We start from the raw sequence: 23253 nt of genomic DNA, 5'->3' as shown, positions 1-23253 counted from the left end.
TCGGGTTCAGGATGGAGGATGGCTGCAGATGGGGTGTCGGCCTCAGATGTGTCCCGTTTTCGGGTAATTGCAACAGTTTCTTCGATGAGGAGCTCGCGGTTTCCTCGAGTTTGTTGCACACAGACCCATCTCTGATGATCCATTCTGCCTTGAAACGGGGATCTAACACTGATGCTAAAATTAAATGTTTATCAGTGTAGTATCCTCCGTAGCGAGTTGACAGGTTGTTGGCCAGTGTTTCAGCGAAAGCAGCGATGCCCATCGGATGTGTACCATCATTGGTGAGCAGGGACTTGATTTCTGTCACAGCAGGGAGAATCATTCCGAGATTTCCCAGTTCCTTCTGCAGTTTTTCTGTCAGGTCTGCCAGCGGTGCCAGCACACTGGCAAGATGTGTCAGCTGCCGCACCTCATTTAATGTTAGGTGAGCAACGTTAGTCTTCAATTTGCTTTGCCACAGCGGGCCTCTCTGAAACAAACGGAGAACAGACTCAATCATCCACAGTTGGCTGCTCCATCGGGTGGCACAAGCAGCCGTAGGGCGCACACCTAACTGATCGGTTTCCTCCGTGTTCAGGGTGCTTTTGCGCACACTTTTCACCAGGTTTCCTACTTTCAGTAGGATCCTATTGATGCTGTCATGTTCCTTAACTGCATCTTTAATCGCCAGCTGCAGCAAGTGAATTGGGCATCTCAGATGTAGCTTTGGCACGGTGAAGTAGTGATTTATCATCGTTTCCACATTTGTTGTTATTTCTTCCATTTGGGCCTGCGCGAGTGCTGGTGCGCCTTCATCCTCCTCTTCGTCACGTTCAACGCTGCTGCTGTCGTCAGTGGCACCTCTCACCTCAACACCCTCGGCCTCCTCAGTGGCAGGGAGAAGGTTAAATGCCTTTATCATTTTGCTGGCACTGTCAGTGACTACTCTGATGACACGTTGTTCCACTTGCCAGTGTTTCAGCACATTTTCATATTTTTGGTAAATACGATCTGCTGTGTTGTGTCCCTGAATGTGCTCACAGCCCAGCAAAACTGTGTCCCTGGAAAATCTCATCAATGAAATTGGCCACAATACCAAGGAAGCTATGCCCTCTTCTATTGGTCCAAATGTCCGTCGAGATAACGAACCCCTGGCCTTTTTGCAGTAGGTTGGCAAGCTTTGTCTACATGTCTTCTAAGGCATGTGGCATAAGCGTGTCCCGCACGGTACTGTAGCAGGGGGGCGTGTAGCCGGGTTGAGCCGCATTGGCAAACTGTTGCATCCCCTCACATTCTCCCTTACTCAGAGGTTCATAATCCATGTAAATCATTTTAAAAAAGGCTTCATCCAGTTCCCTTTTTCTACCCCGGGATATGGTTTGGACTTTGCCCGCGGTGAAGAAACCTTTGAACTCCGCGCTCCTTTTCTCTTGCTGCTGCTGCTGTGTGTCAAATACAAATTTACAGACAGTCCGAGTTAGCCTAGATTTAGTGAATTGCTCATTTGAATGACAATACGAATCTGCTTTAATAAAAACCAATAGCCCTATTTAATTCATTTAGGCTAAGTTAAAATAACTATAGCCTAATTCAAAATGCTCACCTTTTTCTTTTTTGCTTGAGTGCTTGAGTACCATCGTGTTTGCAGGAGAGGTGTCTTTTTAGATTCCACAGTGAATCTTTGCTCACAGACACAATTTCGTTACATTCTCTTTCTTTCTCCTTATCATCACCATCTGTTATTTTGACAAGAATAGTGCACTTGTATGATCGGCCTCTTTTTTGAAATATTTTGCAAACTCCATCTTGCTGTCAGTAGCCTAACTGAAGTGAACACCGATGCATTCTGGGGTATGTTTGGGCATGCATCGGGTCCGTGATGTGAGCGGTAACGGAGCGAAACTGGAGCGGGATAACGCCCCGCTCCACCCGAATCATCTTAGAAAAAAAAAGTCCCGCTCTGGCCTCCTTTCAAAATTCGTCCACTCCGCTCCGCTCCGCTCACATGCTCTGCTGGACACATGTTTTTGGGCTCTAAAATTCTGAAGCAAGGGAAGAACTTATTTAATTTGCATGGCAGAGTATCATTTTTTGTATTCGCTGGGCTCTATTTTCGATTCCGCCGCGGTGCAAAGTCAGTTCCGCTTCGCCGATGGGGCGTGGCGTGCCGGCGCAACTCCTCCCCCTTCTCATCTCAGTCCCACCCAGCGGCGCAACTCGGAAGGAGGGAGGGGAGAAGGCGTGGAGTGGGTTTGACACAGTCGAGTCCAATCATCACCAATCACACCAGCTCCTTGTCTCACCTTTAAAAACGCCGCTGGCAAGGCGCATGGCAAATTTCGAGGATGACTGAGCCCGCGCAGGAAACTGTCTGACGCCCAAACTTCTCCCAGGAGGAGACTGGCGTTCTGGTCCGAGAGGTTCGGGCTTGCAGTGGCCGTGTCTACGACCTTGCGAAATTTATTTCAATACTGTATCTGTTTAGTGTGGAAAGTTATTGATCGCCAGATGTTTTTTGAACTGATGTAACCCCAAATACTCACTTAATGACAAAGCTGGGCGGTGAGGCGCTCCCTCCTCTCCCGTGCGCTCTGCTGCTCTCCCAGTTGACACGGCACATGCAGCTCAGCCTCTCTCCGTTTTAAGTCCCTTAATGTGTCCTCCGTGAGTTCATAGTGAAATCCACGTCGTACAGCCATGTTGTGTAAAACACAGCATGCCACGAAGAATGCACCGACTCTCTCAGGGCTGTATGTTAATGAACCACCTGTCTGGTCCAGACATCTAAAACGCATTTTGAGAACCCCAAATGTGCATTTGATGACTGACCGAGTACTGCTGAAAACACTGTTAAAACCATGCTGCCATCTTGTTGAAGGTGTGATATATGGCATCATCAACCACGTATTCAGTGGATAGCCGTTATCACCTAGCAATTCAATTCAATTCAATTCAATTCAATTTTATTTGTATAGCGCCAAATCACAACAGAAGTTGTCTCAGGACACTTTCCATATAGTGCTGGTACAGACCAAGCTCTCTCTCTCTCTCTCTCTCTCTCTCTCTCTCTCTCTCTCTCTCTCTCTCTCTCTCTCTCTCTCTCTCTCTCTCAGAGAGAGAGAGAGAGAGAGAGATGCAATCACAGTAACAGTGACAGTGGATGTAATAACAGCAGTAGCAGTTGCAGTGGATGTCAGGCAGGGCCAAGGCAGGAGACGCAGCTGCAATCCACAATCCAGATTCAGCCACTGTGGAACCTGTAAGACGACAAAGCACAGAGACTCCGGGGAAGGAGCTAAGTTAGTAACACGCCGTAGTAAGACATGAAAGCGTGCAGATGGAGAGGGACAGAAGAACAGAGGAGCTCGGTGTATCTTTGGAGGTCCCGCGACAGTCTAATCCTATAGCAGCATAACTAGGGGCTGGTCCAGGGCAAGCCTGAGCCAGCCCTAACTATAAGCTTTATCAAAAAGGAAAGTTTTAAGCCTACTCTTAAATGTAGAGACAGTGTCTGCCTCCCGGACAAAGACTGGAAGATGGTTCCACAGGAGAGGAGCTTGATAGCTAAATGCTCTGACTCCTGTTCTGCTTTTTGAGACTTTAGGAATCATAAGTAGACCTGCATTCTGGGAACGCAGTGCTCGAGTGGGGCAATAAGGTACTATGAGCTCTTTAAGATAAGAAGGTGCCTGGCCATTTATGGCTTTGTAAGTAAGGAGGAGAATTTTAAACTCTATTCTAAACTTTACAGGGAGCCAGTGCAGAGTGGCTAGTATTGGAGAAATATGATCTCTCCTCCTGGTTTTTGTCAGAACACATGCTGCAGCGTTCTGGAGCAACTGGAGAATATTCAGCAACGAATTTGGGCAGCCTGGTAGTAAGGAATTGCAATAATCCAGCCTGGAAGTTACGAATGTATGGACTAGTTTTTCTGCATAATTTTGAGACAAAATATGCCTGATTTTTGCGATATTACATGGGTGAAAAAAGGCAGTCCTTGAAATTTGTTTTACATGGAAGTGAAAGGACATGTCTTGGTCAAAGATGACTCCCAGATTCTTTACAGTGGTGCTGGAGGCCAGCGCAATGCCATCCATAACTGCTATGTCATCAGAAAGTGAGTTTCCAAGATGTTTAGGGCCTGCTACTATAACTTCAGTTCTGTCTGAGTTTATCATCAGAAAATTGCAGGTCATCCAGGTCTTTATGTCATGAAGACATGCTTGTAGTCTAGTTAACTGACTGGTTTCTTCCGGCTTCATTGATAAATATAGCTGGGTATCATCTGCATAGCAATGAAAATTTATTGAGTGCTTCCTGATAATCTTACCCGGAAGCATATATAAGGTGAATAGAATTGGTCCAAGCACAGAACCCTGCGGAACTCCATAGCTGACTTTAGTGAGCACAGAGGAGTCGTCAGTAACGCGTACAAACTGAGAGCAATCTGACAGGTAGGATTCAAACCAGCTTAGCGCAGTTCCCTTAATGCCAATGAAGTGTTCCAGTGTCTGCAATAGGATGCCATGGTCAATGGTGTCAAATGCAGCACTAAGATCCAATAAGACTAGTACAGAGACAAATCCTTTATCAGATGCAATTAGAAGGTCATTTGTAACTTTAACCAGTGCTGTCTCTGTGCTATGATGTACTCTAAATCCTGATTGGAAATCCTCAAATAAACTATTATTGTTTAGAAAGTCGCACAGCTGATTGGCAACTGCTTTCTCAAGAGTTTTTGAGAGAAAGGGAAGGTTGGATATTGGTCTATAGTTGGCTAAAACCCCTGGATCAAGAGTAGGCTTTTTAAATAGCGGTTTTATCACAGCTACTTTAAAGGACTGTGGTACGTAGCCTGTTGATGAAGACAGATTGATCATGTCTAATACTGAAGAGTCAATTAGAGGCAATACTTCTTTAAACAGCTTAGTCGGGATAGGATCTAAATTACAGGTTGATGATTTTGATGATGAAATTATTGAAATTAGTTAGTGAAGGTCGACAGGAGTAAAACAGTCTAAAACTGCGACAGACTAACAGTTTCTACGGTTTCTGTGTTTGAAGACAAAACAGTACCTGTTGACGGCAGGAGCCGATGAATTCTGTCTCTAATAGTTAGAATTTTATCATTAAAGAAGCTCATGAAGTCATTACTGTTCAGAGCTAAAGAAATACATGGTTCAACAGAATTATGGCTCTCTGTCAGCCTGGCTACAGTGCTGAAGAGAAACCTGGGATTGTTCTTATTTTCCTCTATTAGTGCAGATTAATAGGCTGCCCTGGCACTGCGGAGGGCTTTCCTGTATATTTTAAGACTGTCTTGCCAGGCGGACCGAAATTCTTCCAAATTGGTAGAACGCCATTTCCTTTCTATTTTCTGTGAAGTTTGCTTTAATTTGTGGGTTTGAGGAGTATATCATGGAGCTAACCTCCTCTGTTTAATTTTCTTCTTTTTTAGGGGAGCAACAGAGTCAAGTGTCATACGCAATGAACCTGTAGCGCGATCAACCAGGTAGTCAATCTGGGAGGGACTAACGTTAGCATAGGAATCCTTTGTTGTATTGAAACATAGCATTGAATTAAATACTGATGGGATCATATCCTTAAATTTAGCTACAGCACTATCAGACAGGAGTCTGGTATAAGAATTTTTCCCTACTGGCTGGTAGTCTGGTAATATGATTTCAAAAGTTATTAAATGATGGTCCGATAAAAGAGGATTCTGTGAGGAGACTATTAAGTCTTCGATTTCAATGCCATATGTCAGAACAAGGTCGAGGGTGTGGTTAAAACAGTGAGTCGGTTCAAGTACATTCTGATGGAAGCCAACTGAGTCTAATACTGAGATAAACGCAGTGCTAAGGCTGTCATTATCAACGTCGACATGTACATTAAAGTCACCTGCAATAATTACTTTATCTGCTTTAAGGACTAAACCTGATAGAAACTCCGAGAACTCAGCTATAAATTCGGAGTAAGGACCAGGAGAGCGGTATACTATAACAAATAAAACTGGCTGCACTGTTTTCCATTTTTCATGAGAAAGAGTGAGAACAAGGCTTTCAAATGAGTTATAGTCGAGTTTAGGTTTAGGGTTGATCAAAAGGCTTGAGTCAAAAATGGCTGCAACTCCACCTCCTCTGCCGCTGCCTCGAGGAATGTGAGTATTAATATGGCTCGGAGGAGTAGCTACATTTAGGCTCACATACTCTTCAGGACACAGCCAGGTTTCAGTCAGACAAAATAAATCAATATTATGGTCTGATATTAACTCATTTACTAGAACAGCTTTAGAGGACAGAGATCTGATGTTAAGGAGTCCACATTTAATTCTCCTATCTTGTTGTACTATTGTAGTGGTTGTTTTAATTTTAATTAGATTTTTATGTTTAACTCCTCTTATCTGTACTTTTGGTTTACTTAGCTTACGTGGTCGGGGGGCAAACACAGTCTTTATGGAGTGTTGGGTGGGTAACTGCTCTAATGGAGGCGCAGAGAAGCGTGTAGGACTGCAGCTCTGCCTCCTGGTCTCAACTCTGAGTTGTCAGGGGTTAGGTTCATAAATAAAATCGGTCAGATTTCTAGAGATGAGAGCTGCTCCCTCCAAAGTGGGATGGATGCCGTCTCTCCTAATCAGACCAGGTCTTCCCCAGAAAGTCTGCCAATTATCAATGAAGCCCACACCTAGCAGCCACCCATCCAGAGGGGTGTCCCCCTGAAAGACTGTAGGGATGCTAGAATTCACAAGGATGAACGAGTCATGTGCCGACCCGGGGAAATTGCCATACATGTTTGTCACCAGGCAATTTGAGTCACAGATCACCAGACATCCCTGTTTCACCTGTGAACATTCGGTCAGGTTGAATGACCATTACGTGTGCCGAACGTGCTTGTGATGTGGTCAGATGAGATACTGATCAAAATATATAAATTTAGGTCTGACTGTATGTGCTGACTGAGATAGTTGCATTGAATCATGGCTGTCACTAATTATTGATCGCAGTGAAATGCCAGACACTGTGGAAACCTGCCTGTGAGGTATTGGTGACGTGGGCGCACGACTCCGCCGGTTTACGAAAATCCACTTGCCCAGCGGTGTGCTGCTGGCGCACAGAGTTGCCCAGGTCTGGGGTGGCGTGCTTTCATCATTTCACTAAAATGCTCTTCTGTTTATTCACCAGAGGCTTATCAACCCAGCCTCATATTTCTCTCCAGAAAGTATGAACATTACTTGACTATGGCTGCAGTAAGCTTGTTCTTAGTTGCGGTATCCATATGCCTCTGTCGAAAGCCATCCATTGTCGGCTGGTTTTGACGAGGAGGCGGCGGAGAATTTGCATTAGCCGTGTGTTTGGCCATCAAGTGGCATTTCAGACTGGATGTGCTGCAGTGATAATTCAGTTCACACCAACAATACACACAGATAACTTTGGTCTTGTCAGTCGACCCATCTGGCAACTTTTTGAAATTAAACGTTCCATTCAGAATCTTGTTCGCAACCAGTTCGGCGTTTCGCACTTGACATCCACACAAACCGGTAGCATAATTTTTTACAGCTAGCGAGCAGGCAAGACCAAACACGTGTGTGGGGCGTGCCTTCTGTATTGTTTCCGGTTTACAATCGGATCCTGTAGTTTTGCTAACGTTTATAGCAGTGGCCACAGCTTATAAAAAACTACAGGTTCACTAGGTCACAAAGAACATTAATCTCGCGATTTTAAAAAAATGACGTCGTTAAAATTGATGTGTCAGTGTTGTCCTTGCTGTAGTTTTGATGTCTCTCCAGGCTTAACTAACACCATGGTTCCATTTATGTGCAGTTTTATTCTTCTAGCGTAATCTTGCCTGATTTTTTTTATGCTCCCTCCTTTCTTCAGTTGTCCTTCAGAATACTTCTTAACTGTTTTGTTACCCGTGGCTTATTATTTGGGAAACTTTTCCTTTTCCTTCTCTTTATCCGCACAGATAAAATACGATGTTATAACATCTACTTGCTGAGTAATCTAAACCTGGCTCATCAAGGGCATGTGCTACATTTACATACATTTACATACATACCATACTACATACCATATACACACACACACACACACACACACACACACACACACACACACACACACACACACACACATATATATGATATCGATTATATTTTATTTTAATGATTCATTTATTTGACGATCCACCTTCTGAAAACTACACTACAACACAAAGAACACAGTTGACAGAAACATTTTGAAAAAGTCTTTAATGAAAACACACATCAACAAGGATCAACCAAATAAAATCAGTGACTACTGGGGGGGAAAAGAAGGGGACTCGATGCGAAGCCTCTTGTGGTGTGTCACCACATACTTTGGGTCGCTCTCCATCCGCTCTTGCAGTGTCTGGCAGAGTTGGGAGAGGTAAGACACTCCTTATTGCTTCCAGCAGCTGTAAATACAAAATACAGGTATTAATATAATATTAGTACTGCTAAGAAACAATAACACGTAATAACATATGTGACCATGTTTGTCAAAAACACTGCAGCTAATAAATAAAATTCAGCCCATTTTTACATTGTTGTGAAAATAAAGCGGCATTCATGTAACTCTTACCCGCTTCCTTCTCTGTCCGCTGCGAGCTAAAATCTTCACGGCTGCTGCCTGAACTGAAAGAGCTGGCTGGGCATACCTGAAGCTCCTCTGCACCATCTCGTAATATGTCTTACACGCTGCTGGAAGAAAATATATATTCGTTTGAAATAATTAAGACAGGCTTCAGTAAAAACAAGACAACAATAACAAGAACAACAACAACACGACACAACAGAAAGGGGGTAAAAAAATAGAACAAAACAAAACAAACTTACATAAAAGGACTCCCAGCCGTCAAGTGTGAAGTTACCGCTTCGTTGTGGGACGAGTTCAGTCTGTAAAACACAAAAAGTACAAACGGGTCATGCAACATTTCCATTTACTTAATTCTGCAGAATATTTCCTGTGTATTTCTGTGTATTTTATTAACCTACCCCACCTTCCAGGACCCGAAATTTAACTTTTCTGATCCAAACTCCATTCGCGTTCACAGACGCGCCAAGGTCGTTTTCTGCCTACGTCATTGCATCAGAGGAGACGTCCAATCATATGCGAGGTCGTGCTCTTGGAATTTCTCGTGAGGCAATTTTTGTTGCGGAGAAAGAAAAACATGTTGTGATTTTGCTAAGTATTTTGATTTTCTGTTTTTGTACCTGCATATTTTATAAAACATGTAAACTTCTTTAAACTGTTTAACATCATCAAAAATAAAAAAAAGAAAAGTTACTTTGGTGTGTTCCCTTTTTATTCCTACTTAAAGAATCATCAGTGGACTTACCCTGCTGGAATTTTGCAAGCTAATCACGCAACCATTTTTCATCTGGTGTGGTGGCAAAATGCGAAAAATTGTGACGTGTTCAAGAAGTGTAGATGCTTTAATTTTCACAATTTGATTTAGTGGATTTAAGTGGAAAATGAAAGGCTTTTGAGAGTCAGGACACTTATCCTGTATGTAACCTATAAAATTATTTAAACACACTTTTAAATCCTCATTAAAAAAAAAAATCTTTGTCTGTATTCTGTAGGCACAGAACACACACACACACACACACACACACACACACACACAGACACGCACACACGCACACACAATTCTAATTTGCATTTGTATAGCTTGCAGCATTTACATTTGCATTTTAACACCTCACGGTCACAGGGGCTGAGAGAGAACTTCCACGGCAATTTACAGTGACAATAATTGACGGAAATGCTACTTTTCATGCAGTGAGATAAAATAATAATTAGTATTGAATCAATTAGATAAATACAGATAACAAAATAATTGTATAATTCAAAGAAAAAAAGAACAGGTGTCAGCCTAACTTTAAGCACCCCAAAAGGCCCCAAGATATATGTGCCTGAACAATCCACAGTTATCTATATCCAGTCATACTTCCAGCACTCTGGCCCAGTGGAAAAGATTGCTGCATTGTTTCAAAGTGAGGTATGAGAGGGTGCCAGTGTTTGTAAATTTTCATTTTCACTTGGACTCTGAGGTGTGTTGACTGTGAGTTGTGTTTTAGGCAGTGTGGGCGCTGGGGAACATTGCAGGAGACAACGCTGAGTGCAGAGACTACGTGCTCAACTGTGGCATCCTGTCGTCTCTACAACAGTAAGTCTCTTTAGTGTCTAGTGTCACTTAAGTGTTAGGTGTCACTCTGTTTGAGTGTGGAAAATATTATAACGACTGAATCCTGTGCTGTCATATCCAGGCTACTCGCCAAGTCCAACCGTCTCACAACAACCCGCAATGCAGTGTGGGCTCTGTCCAACCTCTGCAGAGGAAAGAACCCACCACCAGATTTTGCCAAGGTGACTCTACCTGTCATAACTAAATTGGAATGCTGGAGCCCATTTCCCTTATTTCTGTTTGCACCATTAATTCTTGAGTTGTTCATCCAGCTCTGGTATTAAACTTTGTTATCTGTGTCTCTGGTGTGTGTCAGGTGTCTCCTTGTCTAAGTGTGTTGTCCAGGCTTCTGTTCAGCAGTGATCCAGATGTGCTGGCTGATGCTTGCTGGGCTCTGTCCTATCTGTCTGACGGTCCTAATGAAAAGATCCAGACAGTCATTGACTCTGGGGTGTGCCGCAGACTAGTGGAGCTGCTTATGTAAGGAACTGGCACGTCCACATTTTCAAGTAGGGTCATATGTGTGTGCCTGGCATGCCCAGGTGTCCTGTTATGGTAAAATTACGGACAAGGTAGATGTAACTCAATTATTTTCTCTTTGGACAGCTAAGGTTGCATTAGCATGTTTATACTGAAAAAGTAAAAAATGGCAAGCTGTGTTTAACAAGTCATCCACTTTTAATAGTCTGTTGTCAGTATAACCAGGGGTGCACATAACTTTTTTGGTCTGGTACTCAGAGGAGCACCTGGAGATGTTACTTGGTGCTCATTGAGCACGCGAGTTGTGAACCCGCCCCGCAGGATGGATAAAAAAAGGGATACACAGTCAAATAAATTTTCACAAAAATAACATTTATTCATAATTAAGGTGCATTAACAAATGATGGTGTATGTTAGTCTGTAGAATCAGTAGTGTAAATGAGTGGATGGATGTGTATAGTGTGGTGTAAGGTTGTTGGATGTAAAACAAAAGAAAAAAAAAAAAATCATTTCAACTGGCACCTTTTTAAGCACTGAATGTCTTTTCTGTAAACTCTGAAATCAACACTGTAAAAACTTAAATCAACTGGCTGCTCTACAGCACCACCAAAGTATTTTCTCTAAACACTGATTAACTGCTCTTTGAGCTCAGTTTGCTTGAAACTAAAACCTATGCTGAAACATCCTCATCATCACTGCTTTCATCACTGTCCTCAATTTCAACCACCATGTCCAAGGCAGTCTTAGTAGAGGAGGATGTAGGCCTACTCCTCCCTCCCTGGTTGAGCCTGCGATCAGCTGTTTGCATCCACAAGTCCACAGCAGGCTTTGGGTCAAAAGTCTCTGTTGTCACCTTGGACATATGGATGTGCATCAGGGATGAGAGACGAGAGTCTGACAGGCAGGATCTGTACTTGTTTTTTATTATATTGAGGTGAGAAAATCCTCTCTCACATGCAGCACTGCTCAAGGGCAGTGTAAGGGACAACAGAATTACTCTCCAAATGTTGGAGTAAGTCTCTGGGTTGCTTGTCTTCACTATTTTGACCAAGTCATACACAGAGGAGGATGCTAAACGTTTTGCTGAATGCTTTAGCCTCATCCACTCCCTCATAGTGGAGTCTCTGTCAACAGACATGCTACCCTCATAATTCTGGAGGATGCCACTAAGTGTGGTGTTGCCAAAACTGTGGAGGTCTTTTATTTCCTGAGGCCAAGTAGAAGGATCAAATATTAATAATTGATCACAGGATTTGAGGGATTCATATCTAGATTCAAACTCCCCAATTAGACCTGTCAGAACATTATTTTTGTCCCTGTCAGCATCCACATTTGCAACAGTCCCTTTCCTGTACTGCTGGTCATCACTGTCAATTAAAAGTGTCAGCTGTCCAATTGCTACCATGAGCTCATCTTTGCATTCACCAATAGTCAGTTTATCTTGCTGAAACTTGAGAGAGAGGGACTGCAAGACTTTGTTAGTGTCAAGCATGTTGGCAAGGAAACAGTGAAAACGCTCTGTGCATACATGTTTCAGGTCAGTCATCACTTGTAGCCAGCTGAATTTTGATGGCAGGTAACAGTCTCCATATTTTCAACAGAGTGTCCTGTCTCCATGCAGACCATCTAATGTTGTGAAACTTTCCCAATTTCACAAAGGCAATGCCATTCTCATCACACAGTTTCTTTAGTTGTGCTGATTTTTTTGCACCCCCCTTCTGTAAATAAAAGCGAAGCACCTTGACAACAGAACGATTAAAAGACTCACAGTATGGCACCAGCCGATCAGCTGATTTAGCGCAGTTCTCCAGTGTGTGGGCGGTGCACAGTACGTGCACCATGGCATCCCCGATGACCACCCTCTCCCGTAGTTTAGGAATGACGCCGTTATATGTTCCCACGTTGACAGCAGCTCCGTCTGTGCACACCGAGACCAACTTCGTCTTCCACTTGTCCGTTAATCCACACGCATGGAAAAGTTGCACAAGTCCATCCACAATGTCCTCTGCTGATCGCTGCGCCCCCAGATTAATTAATCCAAGGAAATCTGAGCTGTACTCTCCATTGCTTGACACCGACACAATGTACACGATTTCCTGCTGTGATTTGTTTATGTCTTCTGAACCGTCAAAGAGCAGACCCCAAAATTCAGCTGCTTTTAATTTTTCATGGAGTTGTGAACTGATTGTCGTAGCAATTGTCTCCATTATTCGGGTCCCCCCCTCACGTGAGTGATATGTAGTCCCGACATTAACGCCAAGCCTTTGTAACAGTGGAACGTCCTCTTCAAAAGAGCGCATAGGACGTGCATGTTTGGCTTTGTGAAAAGCTAACAAAAAAATATTAGACAGTGCTTGACGCTGTTATTCATGCATTTTGTCCTGCCACCTGTCAAGGGGGCGACTCCGATCCTGGCTGCTCCTGTTGTCAATAGTTTGCACAACGTTAACGTGCTCTTTGCTTTCCTCATGCTTGTCAAATGGTGGATGATTGAAATTCTTTGTCCCTATATAAAAGGCGCTGCTTTTATCGGCCATATTGGGATGTTCGCGGCATATTTTGCACCACGTCATGGTGCGTTCATCATTGGTTTGGAGCCAACCGACCTGCTGCAGCCACTTTTCCGAGAACACTCTCTTGTTGTGCGGCTCGGGTGGCGGTTCAGTCTGACGTCTTTTTGGAGGTGGTGGTGGAACACCAAAATAGTTACTTAGCGGGGCTTGCTTCTTGGACATTTTGAAGAGTTGTAGACAGCAGCGAACATGTCGGGATTTTCCGGAAAGAAATACCTCTTGCAGCCGCTCCAGCTGTTGGTGCGCATGTGAGTTTCAATGCGTTTGATGTGCCGCGCATCATGCATTTTGGCGGCGCATGCGCACCAGTTATGTGCACCCCTGAGTATAACATTTGGGTTCATTTCAGTGGTAAGTTACCTCGTATGTATCAGTGTGAAGCAGAGTGTCATTGCTGTGGTTGCCTGCAGTTTAGTGTACCTTTCACACTGCTTTAGAATAGTGATTTAACTGTGAGCTGGAACTATATTTAAAGGAACATCCTGTTGTATTTTCCATAAATGTGACTGTATGGGTCATGACAACTTTGCACTTGCTCTCGCCACCTCTATTGTAGAGATTGGGGTAAACAAGGACTCGCTCAAAACAACATGTATTGGGTAAAGCTGTGAGAAACTCCTACAACTCCAAATAAACCTGACTTGTAGCTAACTCATTTTAAATACTGGCCTGTGAGTCTGGTTCGAAGTGAACACAGAAAGTAACACCCTGGAATGGACATGTTGACTAACTGTGGCAGCTTGCTGACTTTTTCTCTTAATTAACATAATGATTGTAATGGTGCATCATTGTAGGTCAAGGAGAATTTATAACCAGATGCTTGTATTTCTGTGCTGTCCTTCACATAAAATTATGTTTATGTTGACATGTTACTGGTCCAGCTGGCCACAGTCTTTTCTTCCAGTTGATTTTGGGGTGGTAAAACACACTCAGCAGATCAATAATGTTGATCAGAGCCACAAATTCATTTCATTTAACTTAGTTCCACCTTTGCAGCCTGTCCTCTATCATCCATTGACAAATGTATTTTCCAAGGCTGGCATGAAAAGGTACCACTGTCCACAGCAAAGCTTTTCCTTCTCTGTCAGCTGTGGAGAGCAGTGCCCGCAAGAACACCAACCTCTTGATGTATATTGTCTTTTGGTCTTTTGTAAGATCGTGCCACGGACGGCTGCCTCGGTGTGTTGGTGCACACTGTTTTGTTTTGTTTTGTGTGTTAAATCTGTTTTTTGCGACAATACCCGGAGCTCTTTCTCCAGAGATGAGCTCATGAACATCAGGGCTACAACACCAGTGGATCTATTTCCTAATTTTCTGCTCCCAACAGTGGAAACTTTGGACATTCTGGTCAAAGGTGCGCAACTGCTGTTGGGTAAAAACAGGGACTTTTCCTCATCTGCGGTTTTGTGCTTCATCGAAACGTGGACCTGTGGATTAATTCCGGACTCTGCCCTGCAGTTGGCTGGCTTCCAACTCTTCTGGCGGACAGAGACACAGAACTTTCCGGCAAAACTAAAGGTGGAGGAATCTGTTTCTACATAAACAGTGGTTGGTGCAATGACGTGACAGTGATCCAGCAGCACTGTGCTCCTGACCTGGAGTGTTTCTTCATAAACTGTAAGTCTTTTTATTCACCCCATGAGTTCGCTTCATTCATTCTGGTCGGCGTTTACATGCTGCTGCAGGCCAACGTGCAGGACGGCTTCTGTGAGGACTGCTGTGTTCCATCACGCGCCCAGGGTGAGTTACAACAATGACAAACCCTGGTTCACAGCCAAACTCAGACAGCTAAGGCCTTCAGGAGTGGGGACAAAGACAGATTCAAAGAGGCGAAGTACAAGTTTAGCAAGGCGGTGAAAGAGGCTAAACGACTGTACTCTGAGAAGCTCCAACAGCAGTTCTCAGCTAATGACTCTGCGTCTGTCTGGAAAGGGCTTAGGCAAATCACCAACTACAAGCCTAAAGCCCCCCACTTTGTCAACGATCGACGCCTAGCAACGACCTGAACGAGTTCTACTGCTGCTTTGAAAGACAAAGGGACAGTCCAGCAACCATTCCCCACGACGACATCTCCCAACAGCTCCAGCTCCAGTCACCTCCACCAATTCCCACCTTAAAGGTCCCCCCCCCCCCCCCCCCCACCCACCTCAGTGACGACTCTTTCCATTCATGAGAGGGACGTCAACAAACTCTTCAGGAGACAGAACCCCCGGAAAGCAGCTGGACCAGATTCTGTCTCCCCATCTGCCTTGAAGCACTGCACTGATCAGCTGTCTCCAGTGTTCACAGACATTTTTAACACCTCACTGGAGACTGGAGACTGCAGACCCGTTGCCCTGACCTCTGTGGTCATGAAGTCCTTTGAGCGCCTTGTGCTCTCACACCTCAAGGACATCACCGACCCTCTCCTGGACCCCCTGCAGTTTGCCTACAGAGCCAACAGGTCTGTAGACGATGCAGTCAACCTGGCCCTCCACTTCATCCTCCAGCACCTGGACTCTGCAGGAACCTACGCCAGGATCCTGTTTGTGGATTTCAGCTCTGCCTTTAACACCATCATCCCAACCCTGCTTCAGGAGAAGCTCTCCCAGCTGAGCGTCCCTGACTCCACCTGCAGGTGGATTACAGACTTCCTGTCAGACAGGAAACAGTGTGTGAAGCTGGGAAAACACATTTCCGATGCTAAGACCATCAGCACCGGCCCCTCAGGGCTGCGTTCTTTCTCCTCTGCTCTTCTCCCTGTACACCAACAGCTGCACCTCCAGTCACCAGTTTGTCAAGCTCCTGAAGTTTACAGACGACACCACTCTCATCGGACTCATCTCTGATGGCGACGAGTCCGCCTACAGGTGGGAGGTTGACCATCTGGCGACCTGGTGCAACCTGAACAACCTAGAGCTCAAGGCTCTAAAGACAGTGGAGATGGTTGTGGACTACAGGAAAAAATCAGCCTCACCTGCCCCCATCACCCTTTGTGACTCTACTATTGACACTGTGGAGTCTTTCCGCTTCCTGGGAACTATCATCTCCCAGGACCTCAAGTGGGAGCCGAACATCAGCTCTCTCATCAAGAAAGCACAGTAGAGCATGTACTTCCTACGGCAGCTGAAGAAATTCAGTCAAAGCCAAAGACAATGATGGTGCACTTCTACACAGCCATCATTGAGTCCATCTTCAGCTCCTCCATCACTATCTAGTATGCTGCTGCCACCGCCAAGGACAAGGGCAGACTGCAGCGTGTCATTCGGTCTGCAGAGAAGGTGATTGGCTGCAATCTCCCGTCTCTTCAGGACCTGTACACCTCCAGGACACTGAGGCGTGCAGGAAAGATTGTGGCTGATCCCTCCCACCCTGGACATAAACTCTTTCAGACACTCCCCTCTGGCAGGAGGCTGCGGTCCATCAGGACCAAAACCTCACGCCACAAGAACAGTTTTTTCCCATCTGCTGTCAGCCTTATTAACAAGGCCCAGAACCCCCCCGACACTCTTCACACTCCACCTCTGACTCCACCTGTCATTGATATTGCCATAACTATATGCGTTACTTTAACACTCTGCTTGGACATCCTTTCAAAAAAAACAGACTGTGCCTCTGTAAAAAAAAAAAAAAAAAAAAAACTGACTTGTGTACATATATTTATATTCTTAGATTTTTTTACTTACTCTTACAGTTTCTAATATTGTTATATATTTTACTTATTTTTTTGTTATTTACTTACTGTTATATTTTTTTACTGTTCTGATAGCTTCTTTTTAATAGTGTCATGCACCAACCTCACCAAAGTAAATTCCTCGTATGTGTAAAATCGTACTTGGCAATAAAGCTTTTTCTGATTGATTCTGATTATTTGCATCTGCTCTTCCATTTGATTTAGCTCTTTGTCTGTGTACTCTAGTTTGAATAATTACAGTCAACCATCAAAGTAAAATGACTTAAGATTGTTTTCATAATAGTCCATGGAATTATTTGTGATTGCAGTTCGCTGCAGTCAGTTTCCTTAGAGGGCAGTGTTAAAGTGAAAATAAAATAGACAAATCCCTGTGTGCAGATGAATATGCAGGGTGATCAGGTCATCCAGCAAGCTGCCCCAGATGTAGATCCGTATGCAGTTAGCATAGTTTTGTGTTTACAGAGCTGTACACTGAGACAAGTGTTTAAAGATGTATTAATGCGAAAATCTGCTTTATTTGGAAAGCTGTATGATGTTTACACACCAAGATCCAGTATAAGCTGTTTTGTGCAAGTGTTCATTTTGCTGAATATAAGAGAGCTGGTGAGAGCAAAATTAACATGACCTATCCAGTCACAATAGCAAATAGTAATGGGAAATACTAAATAGATAGTATACACAGTTTGAATTATACTGAAATTTCCCTTTAAAGTGTTCATCTAATAAAGTGTTCATCTAATAAACAAGTATGGTTGTGGCCCCAGTGCAGTTATCTTGAATTAAAATAGTGTTTCTGCTGTTTATTTTGTCAGTGGAAAGCCCTTAATCAAATGAAGACGTTCATTAACTAAACAACACACAATTTCAGTTTCTCAATGTTTTGGCATGAAAACTGTCAAAATCTAAGAAATTGAATATTTGCATAAAATTTTTTACACTGAGTAGCTTTTGCTGTAATCTCAATTCTGTACACTGTTTGAATGTTTGTGTTTTTTATAGGCACAGTGACTATAAGGTTGTTTCTCCTGCTTTACGTGCAGTGGGCAACATTGTAACAGGAGATGACATCCAGACTCAGGTAGTGGCTCATTTACTCACAGTAGACACTGATTCCCTCACTTTTTTTCCTCACTGATGTATTTGTAAGGGATCATACACAGTATTAAATGTAAATGATGCCATATGATGTCTGTTTGTATGTTTGTCCTCTCAGGTAATCTTGAACTGTTCAGCACTACCATGTTTACTCCACCTCCTCAGCAGTCCAAAGGAGTCCATCAAGAAGGAGGCATGCTGGACAGTCTCCAACATCACAGCAGGAAACAGGGCTCAGATTCAGGTAAAGGCAGCTTCATCTGAGTATGGTGTGTTGTCTGGAGAAGGGCTGCTGTTGTGTGTCTGTGTAGCTGACAGTATTTCTTCTCTTGTCAGAATGTGATTGATGCCAACATTTTCCCAGTACTTATTGAGATCCTCCAGAAGGCTGAGTTCCGTACAAGGAAGGAGGCAGCATGGGCAATTACTAATGCCACCTCTGGTGGCACTCCTTCACAAATAAGGTACATTTACCAGTCCTAAACAACACTGGTTGTGTCTGATGTGCTGAACACTGAGAATTCTTCCCTCATGGATAACAGGGAACATAATTGTAGGAATGCAGCAATGATGTTCCTCAGCTCAGCCACAGTTGGAGCCAGACCAGGATGAACACAGACAGTCAAGAGACATGATTTGATCTGCCTGTTAGTAATAGTAGTAGTAGTAATATTTTGACATTAAACAGGCTTGTAATTATAGATTGAAATTTGAAAAGGTTGAAACCAATTTATAAAGATACATTAAATATAAATTAAAATACATTATTCATCACTTCTCTTTGTGAAAACAGGTATTTGGTGTCTCTGAATGCCATCAAGCCCATGTGTGACCTGCTGACAGTGATGGACTCAAAGATAGTGCAGGTATCTCTGAATGGTCTGGAGAACATCTTAAGGCTGGGAGAACAGGAGGCCAAACAAAATGGAACAGGCATCAACCCATACTGTGCTCTTATTGAGGAGGCTTACGGTACTGCTCTGCAACGTCACACTAACATCATAACTAACATGCCAACACTGTATTAAATATGTCACTTACACCAATACCTTCATTCAATTTTAACACATGACAGCAATTTACACATTTTGAAGCTGGTTCTGAAGCAGAAATGCATCACAAATTGCGTTCTGGTTTTATAATCTGATAAGACTGAGTTGCTAGTTTTCTTCTTATATTACACTTGTTATAGTCTCTGGTTGAGACCAATTCATCAGTCCAGTAACTGATACATAACTGGTACATAACCCATGCATCTTTTGATTGAAATTATTGAACGACAACATAATTGAACAGTTGAATATCCAATAATTGTAAAATATGTACTTATAATACAATATGTATTCTGTGTTTACATTTTTTACATTTTTTTTTCATCCTACCCTACCTTTTAAAAGGATATGTCTCATCGTTTCTTATAATATAAACCATCCATTTAACAATAAAAAGTTTAAAAACAGTGTACATACAAGAATGTCTGAAGCTTAATACATGAAAATGAGTTCCACTCCCACTTTATATTGTTACTGCAGCATAAATTACAAGATTAAGTAAACAAAGAAGCACATACTAAGTTTTGACTGTTGAATTGTTCTCATGTAGTCTAAAATGTAATTGCTTTCACCCCTTCAGCATCAGCATCATTTAAAGTCATCCTGACCATTCAAAGTGTGACAAATAGCTGTGGAAACAACAGACAACTCTGTTACCCACATGTAAAATGAAACACCATCTGTGTCATTCAGCCTGTTTTTTTCCAGGCACTTAACATCCACACTTAACTCACAATTAGAAATATTTAATAGTTAATTCTTTCTTGTAGTGGACAGTTATGTTTCACAACATTGTTATGTCCAAACTTAGCCTAGTGATAATGTAAACATTTATAAAACTGAAATTTAACAGTTCTTATGTACGTGCATTAGTTGTTGCTAAATATTTACACCTAGTTATTAACAGCTAAGTACAAAACAATTTTCCTGCCACAAGAATAAAAATGCATCATATGGCTGCTTGGAGTGGCTGAGCAAAATGAAAACTGACATTATATTCAGCATCAACAGGTCTTACATGACAGGCTACACCCACTAGAGCTTTATGATAATGGCACAGATGTTAGTAACTGTTTTACACATTACTAAAGGCTTTAGTAGCAAAGACATCATTTACGTTTGATTAGTGCCACCCAGTTTAGTCTGGGTCATTTAACAAACAAATGATTCGTTAAAAAATCACTAACATTGCATGTTTTGCTCCTTAATGCTGCCTTAAACAAGTTGTTAAATCAAACAACTAGGTTAGAACTTGTGTATGTGTGGTTGCGCCCCTTCAGGCCTGGACAAGATTGAGTTCCTGCAGAGCCACGAGAACCAGGAGATTTACCAGAAGGCGTTTGACCTGATCGAACACTACTTTGGTGTTGAGGAAGAGGATGCCAACTTGGCTCCACAGGTGGACCAGAGTCAAGGCCAGTTCGTCTTCCAGCAACAGGAAGGCCCCATGGAGGGTTTCCAACTTTAACCCTGTCTCACCTCCGCAGCCCAATCTTTTTCCTGGTCTCTAAATCTCTGGCAGAGACAGCGGCCTACAGGCCTGCAAACTCTCCTTGGACCTCACTTCTTCTCTGCTGGGCCAGATCAAACTGGCTCCTCCCCAGACCATCACTTCTTCTATGTCCTCCCAATAACACCTACTCTGGAGAGATTTGTGCATGTGGGAATGAAAAGTGAGAGCACATTTGGCTCATTGATGCTGTTTGAGACTGTGAGGGCCTGAATGGAATGCTCAGCTTTGCTGGTTTCCATCCTCCTGATGTGATGTGTATGCTATGGAAAGCCAATTCTCCTGTTTCTTTAGTGCTACAGTATGATGCTCCTTTGACTTCCTGTGATATTTTTATCATTCTAAATGAGGTTAATGATATTTGTTACAGTTAAAACTGCTGTCTCCAAATCAGCATCCATATCCCTTCTTAATGTGAAACTACCTCTTCAGTCTTTAGAAAGAAACCGCAAGGAAGGAAGGAAAAGCTATAAATGAACAGATAAAACATCAGACTAATGTTTTTTTCCTTTCTTTTACTATGGCAAGAATCCAGTTTTGACTAAAATGTTGGTGTTCAGATTGTAGTGGTTGACCTGTCTGTAGGCAGGTAGTGGATGTAAATACAGTACTACTGTACATCCCAGTGTTGCCATTCTTTAAGTCTGAAGCAGCTGCACATGCTCTCTGGACTCTTTCTTCTCTCATTTTAAAATGATGTGATGAGCACCTGGAGACTCTGGGTCTTCTATCTATTTGTCTTTTGAGAGCTGTAGAGGAGCTTGTCTTTCTTTTCTCCACTCTCAGCTCTGACTGAAGGCAACTGTTTCTGGCCCAAGTTAGTTTGAAATCTGTGAATGTTGGCTATTCACCTGTGTTTTGCTGTTTATTTTAAATGTTCTTTATTTCAGAAAGCAGTATCGGGGCAAAAAAGGTGCTGTCTATGTTACATGATGCAGTGTGTGCAACATTATTGCTCGGTAAATAATATTTTTGTTCCGTTTTGTATTTTGTCATTCTGAACTAGCAACATTATGTCTTAAATTATTTTTTCTGTCTGCAAACATTTCCTTGATGTGATGGGATTAAGTGACTGACTTGGGGTTTTGTATATTATATATACATGTCAGAAAGTGTTTATGTGGCTGTTGGAAGATGTGATATGCAATTGTGTTTTCGGATTGATATGCAGTTTGTAGTAATTCCAGTCAATCACTGCTTCTCCTTTATACAACCTTGAAAATTTCTGTTTTATTTTTGAGTAGGTTTGCCTCATCTGAGATTTTGTCTCATATGCTTTGATTTTTATTTTTTCATGTTCTAATTTTGTGGTTGAAGTCTTACAATGGAAGCACAGTGTTTTGTTTTCCTACCTGTGGCTCTACCCCTGAACCATACAGTTTTTCAATATGTGCACATTTGAGAACAGTAATTGGTGGAGAACCAAACATGAAATCAATCTATATTCATGTCAAATGGAAAATATTTGTATGCAGAAATTACATCAAACATATTCAGTCATGTATAGTTTTCTAATATTTCTGGTTTGTATGATTGTATATAATTTTTTAGGTTTTGGTAGTGTTTTTGTTTTCTCCTGTTAAGGAATTAATTTGCTGTGTGCTTTTGGCTCTCAGTAGAAATTGCGTGTTAGATAGAACTCCAGCAGCCTGCGTACAGGAGTGAATTACTGTACTGTATGCAGCCACAGTCTGTGGTTCCTAACATTGACTGGATCACAGGTTTGACAGTGGAGCCAGGAGTCAGGCTATTTGTAATCATGCCTGGTTCTTTGTGGGGAGTGTCCACATACACTGTGCAACAAGAATTAATAAATTGATCCGTTGGATACAAACCATACACACTTGCATTACTGCTTTTTTGGCTTTCAGAAAGTTCTCCTACTGACACATTTACTGTTGAATTGACTGAACATGCTTTGCTGTTGCCAGAGTAATGTAATTAAGTACATTTACTCAGAAGTCATACCCAAAACAAGCCGAGAAGGTAGTTGAAACTAGCTCCATCTCAACCACTCACAGTGATAAAATGACAAGTGCTTCTTCTTTAAGTAGATTTCGCTGATTAGCATTCTGTACTTCAGTAATATTCTGAATGCAAAACTTATGCATCCAATGGAAAATTTTAAAGCTAAGGCATTGCAACTTTTACTTAAGTAAATGATGTATCTGAATATGTCTTCCTTGACTGTATCTAAAAGTGGCTTCCTCTCTGAAACTTGTTTTTAATATCCTGACCCACATAGTCTGCATAGGGCCAACAGCATTTTTAAACAAAAATAAACAAAACATAATGATGTATTTCTGTTTCAGCTTTTTTATTACAGTAAATCTGTCAAAGGAAGAATAAATGAATCATTACAATCCCTAGACAAAGTAGCATCTTTTTTTTTCTTTTTCTTTCTTTTTTTAGCAAGAAATATTGCAGACTGATGTCACCACACATAATTAGAGCAAGAACCTACAGCAACATGATATGATTGCAGTTATGGCTGGGTTGAAGTTGGACCACTTCTACAAACATCACTCCAACACTGTCCATGTAATAGGAAGGGAGAGTCCCAATCTGCTATGAAATTCAGTCATAAACCATAAATCATCCCACTTTAAATTGGATTTGACACTTTAAACCATCTTCTCCACAGTGTGGCTGCTGTCTGTGAGGAGTTCAAACACTTCA

General features: G+C 42.5%; 1 protein-coding gene across 1 annotated transcript in view; it reads left to right on the top strand.

Annotated features, from left to right (window-relative positions):
- Positions 1–22874, top strand: part of kpna5 (karyopherin alpha 5 (importin alpha 6)) — a 40486-nt gene extending 17612 nt beyond the window's left edge. The window contains exons 7-14 of the mRNA XM_070966145.1: positions 10085–10173; positions 10274–10373; positions 10508–10671; positions 17917–17995; positions 18131–18256; positions 18349–18476; positions 18806–18984; positions 20345–22874. Coding sequence (XP_070822246.1) covers positions 10085–10173; positions 10274–10373; positions 10508–10671; positions 17917–17995; positions 18131–18256; positions 18349–18476; positions 18806–18984; positions 20345–20532 — 1053 coding nt within the window. The 3' untranslated portion in view covers positions 20533–22874. The remainder of the gene's footprint in view (positions 1–10084; positions 10174–10273; positions 10374–10507; positions 10672–17916; positions 17996–18130; positions 18257–18348; positions 18477–18805; positions 18985–20344) is intronic.
- The last annotated feature ends 379 nt before the right edge of the window (positions 22875–23253 follow it).

This window comes from Chaetodon trifascialis, chromosome 7, assembly GCF_039877785.1.
Source record: "Chaetodon trifascialis isolate fChaTrf1 chromosome 7, fChaTrf1.hap1, whole genome shotgun sequence".
NCBI classification, from domain to species: domain Eukaryota; kingdom Metazoa; phylum Chordata; class Actinopteri; order Chaetodontiformes; family Chaetodontidae; genus Chaetodon; species Chaetodon trifascialis.
This window is presented reverse-complemented; position numbering and strand designations above follow the sequence as displayed.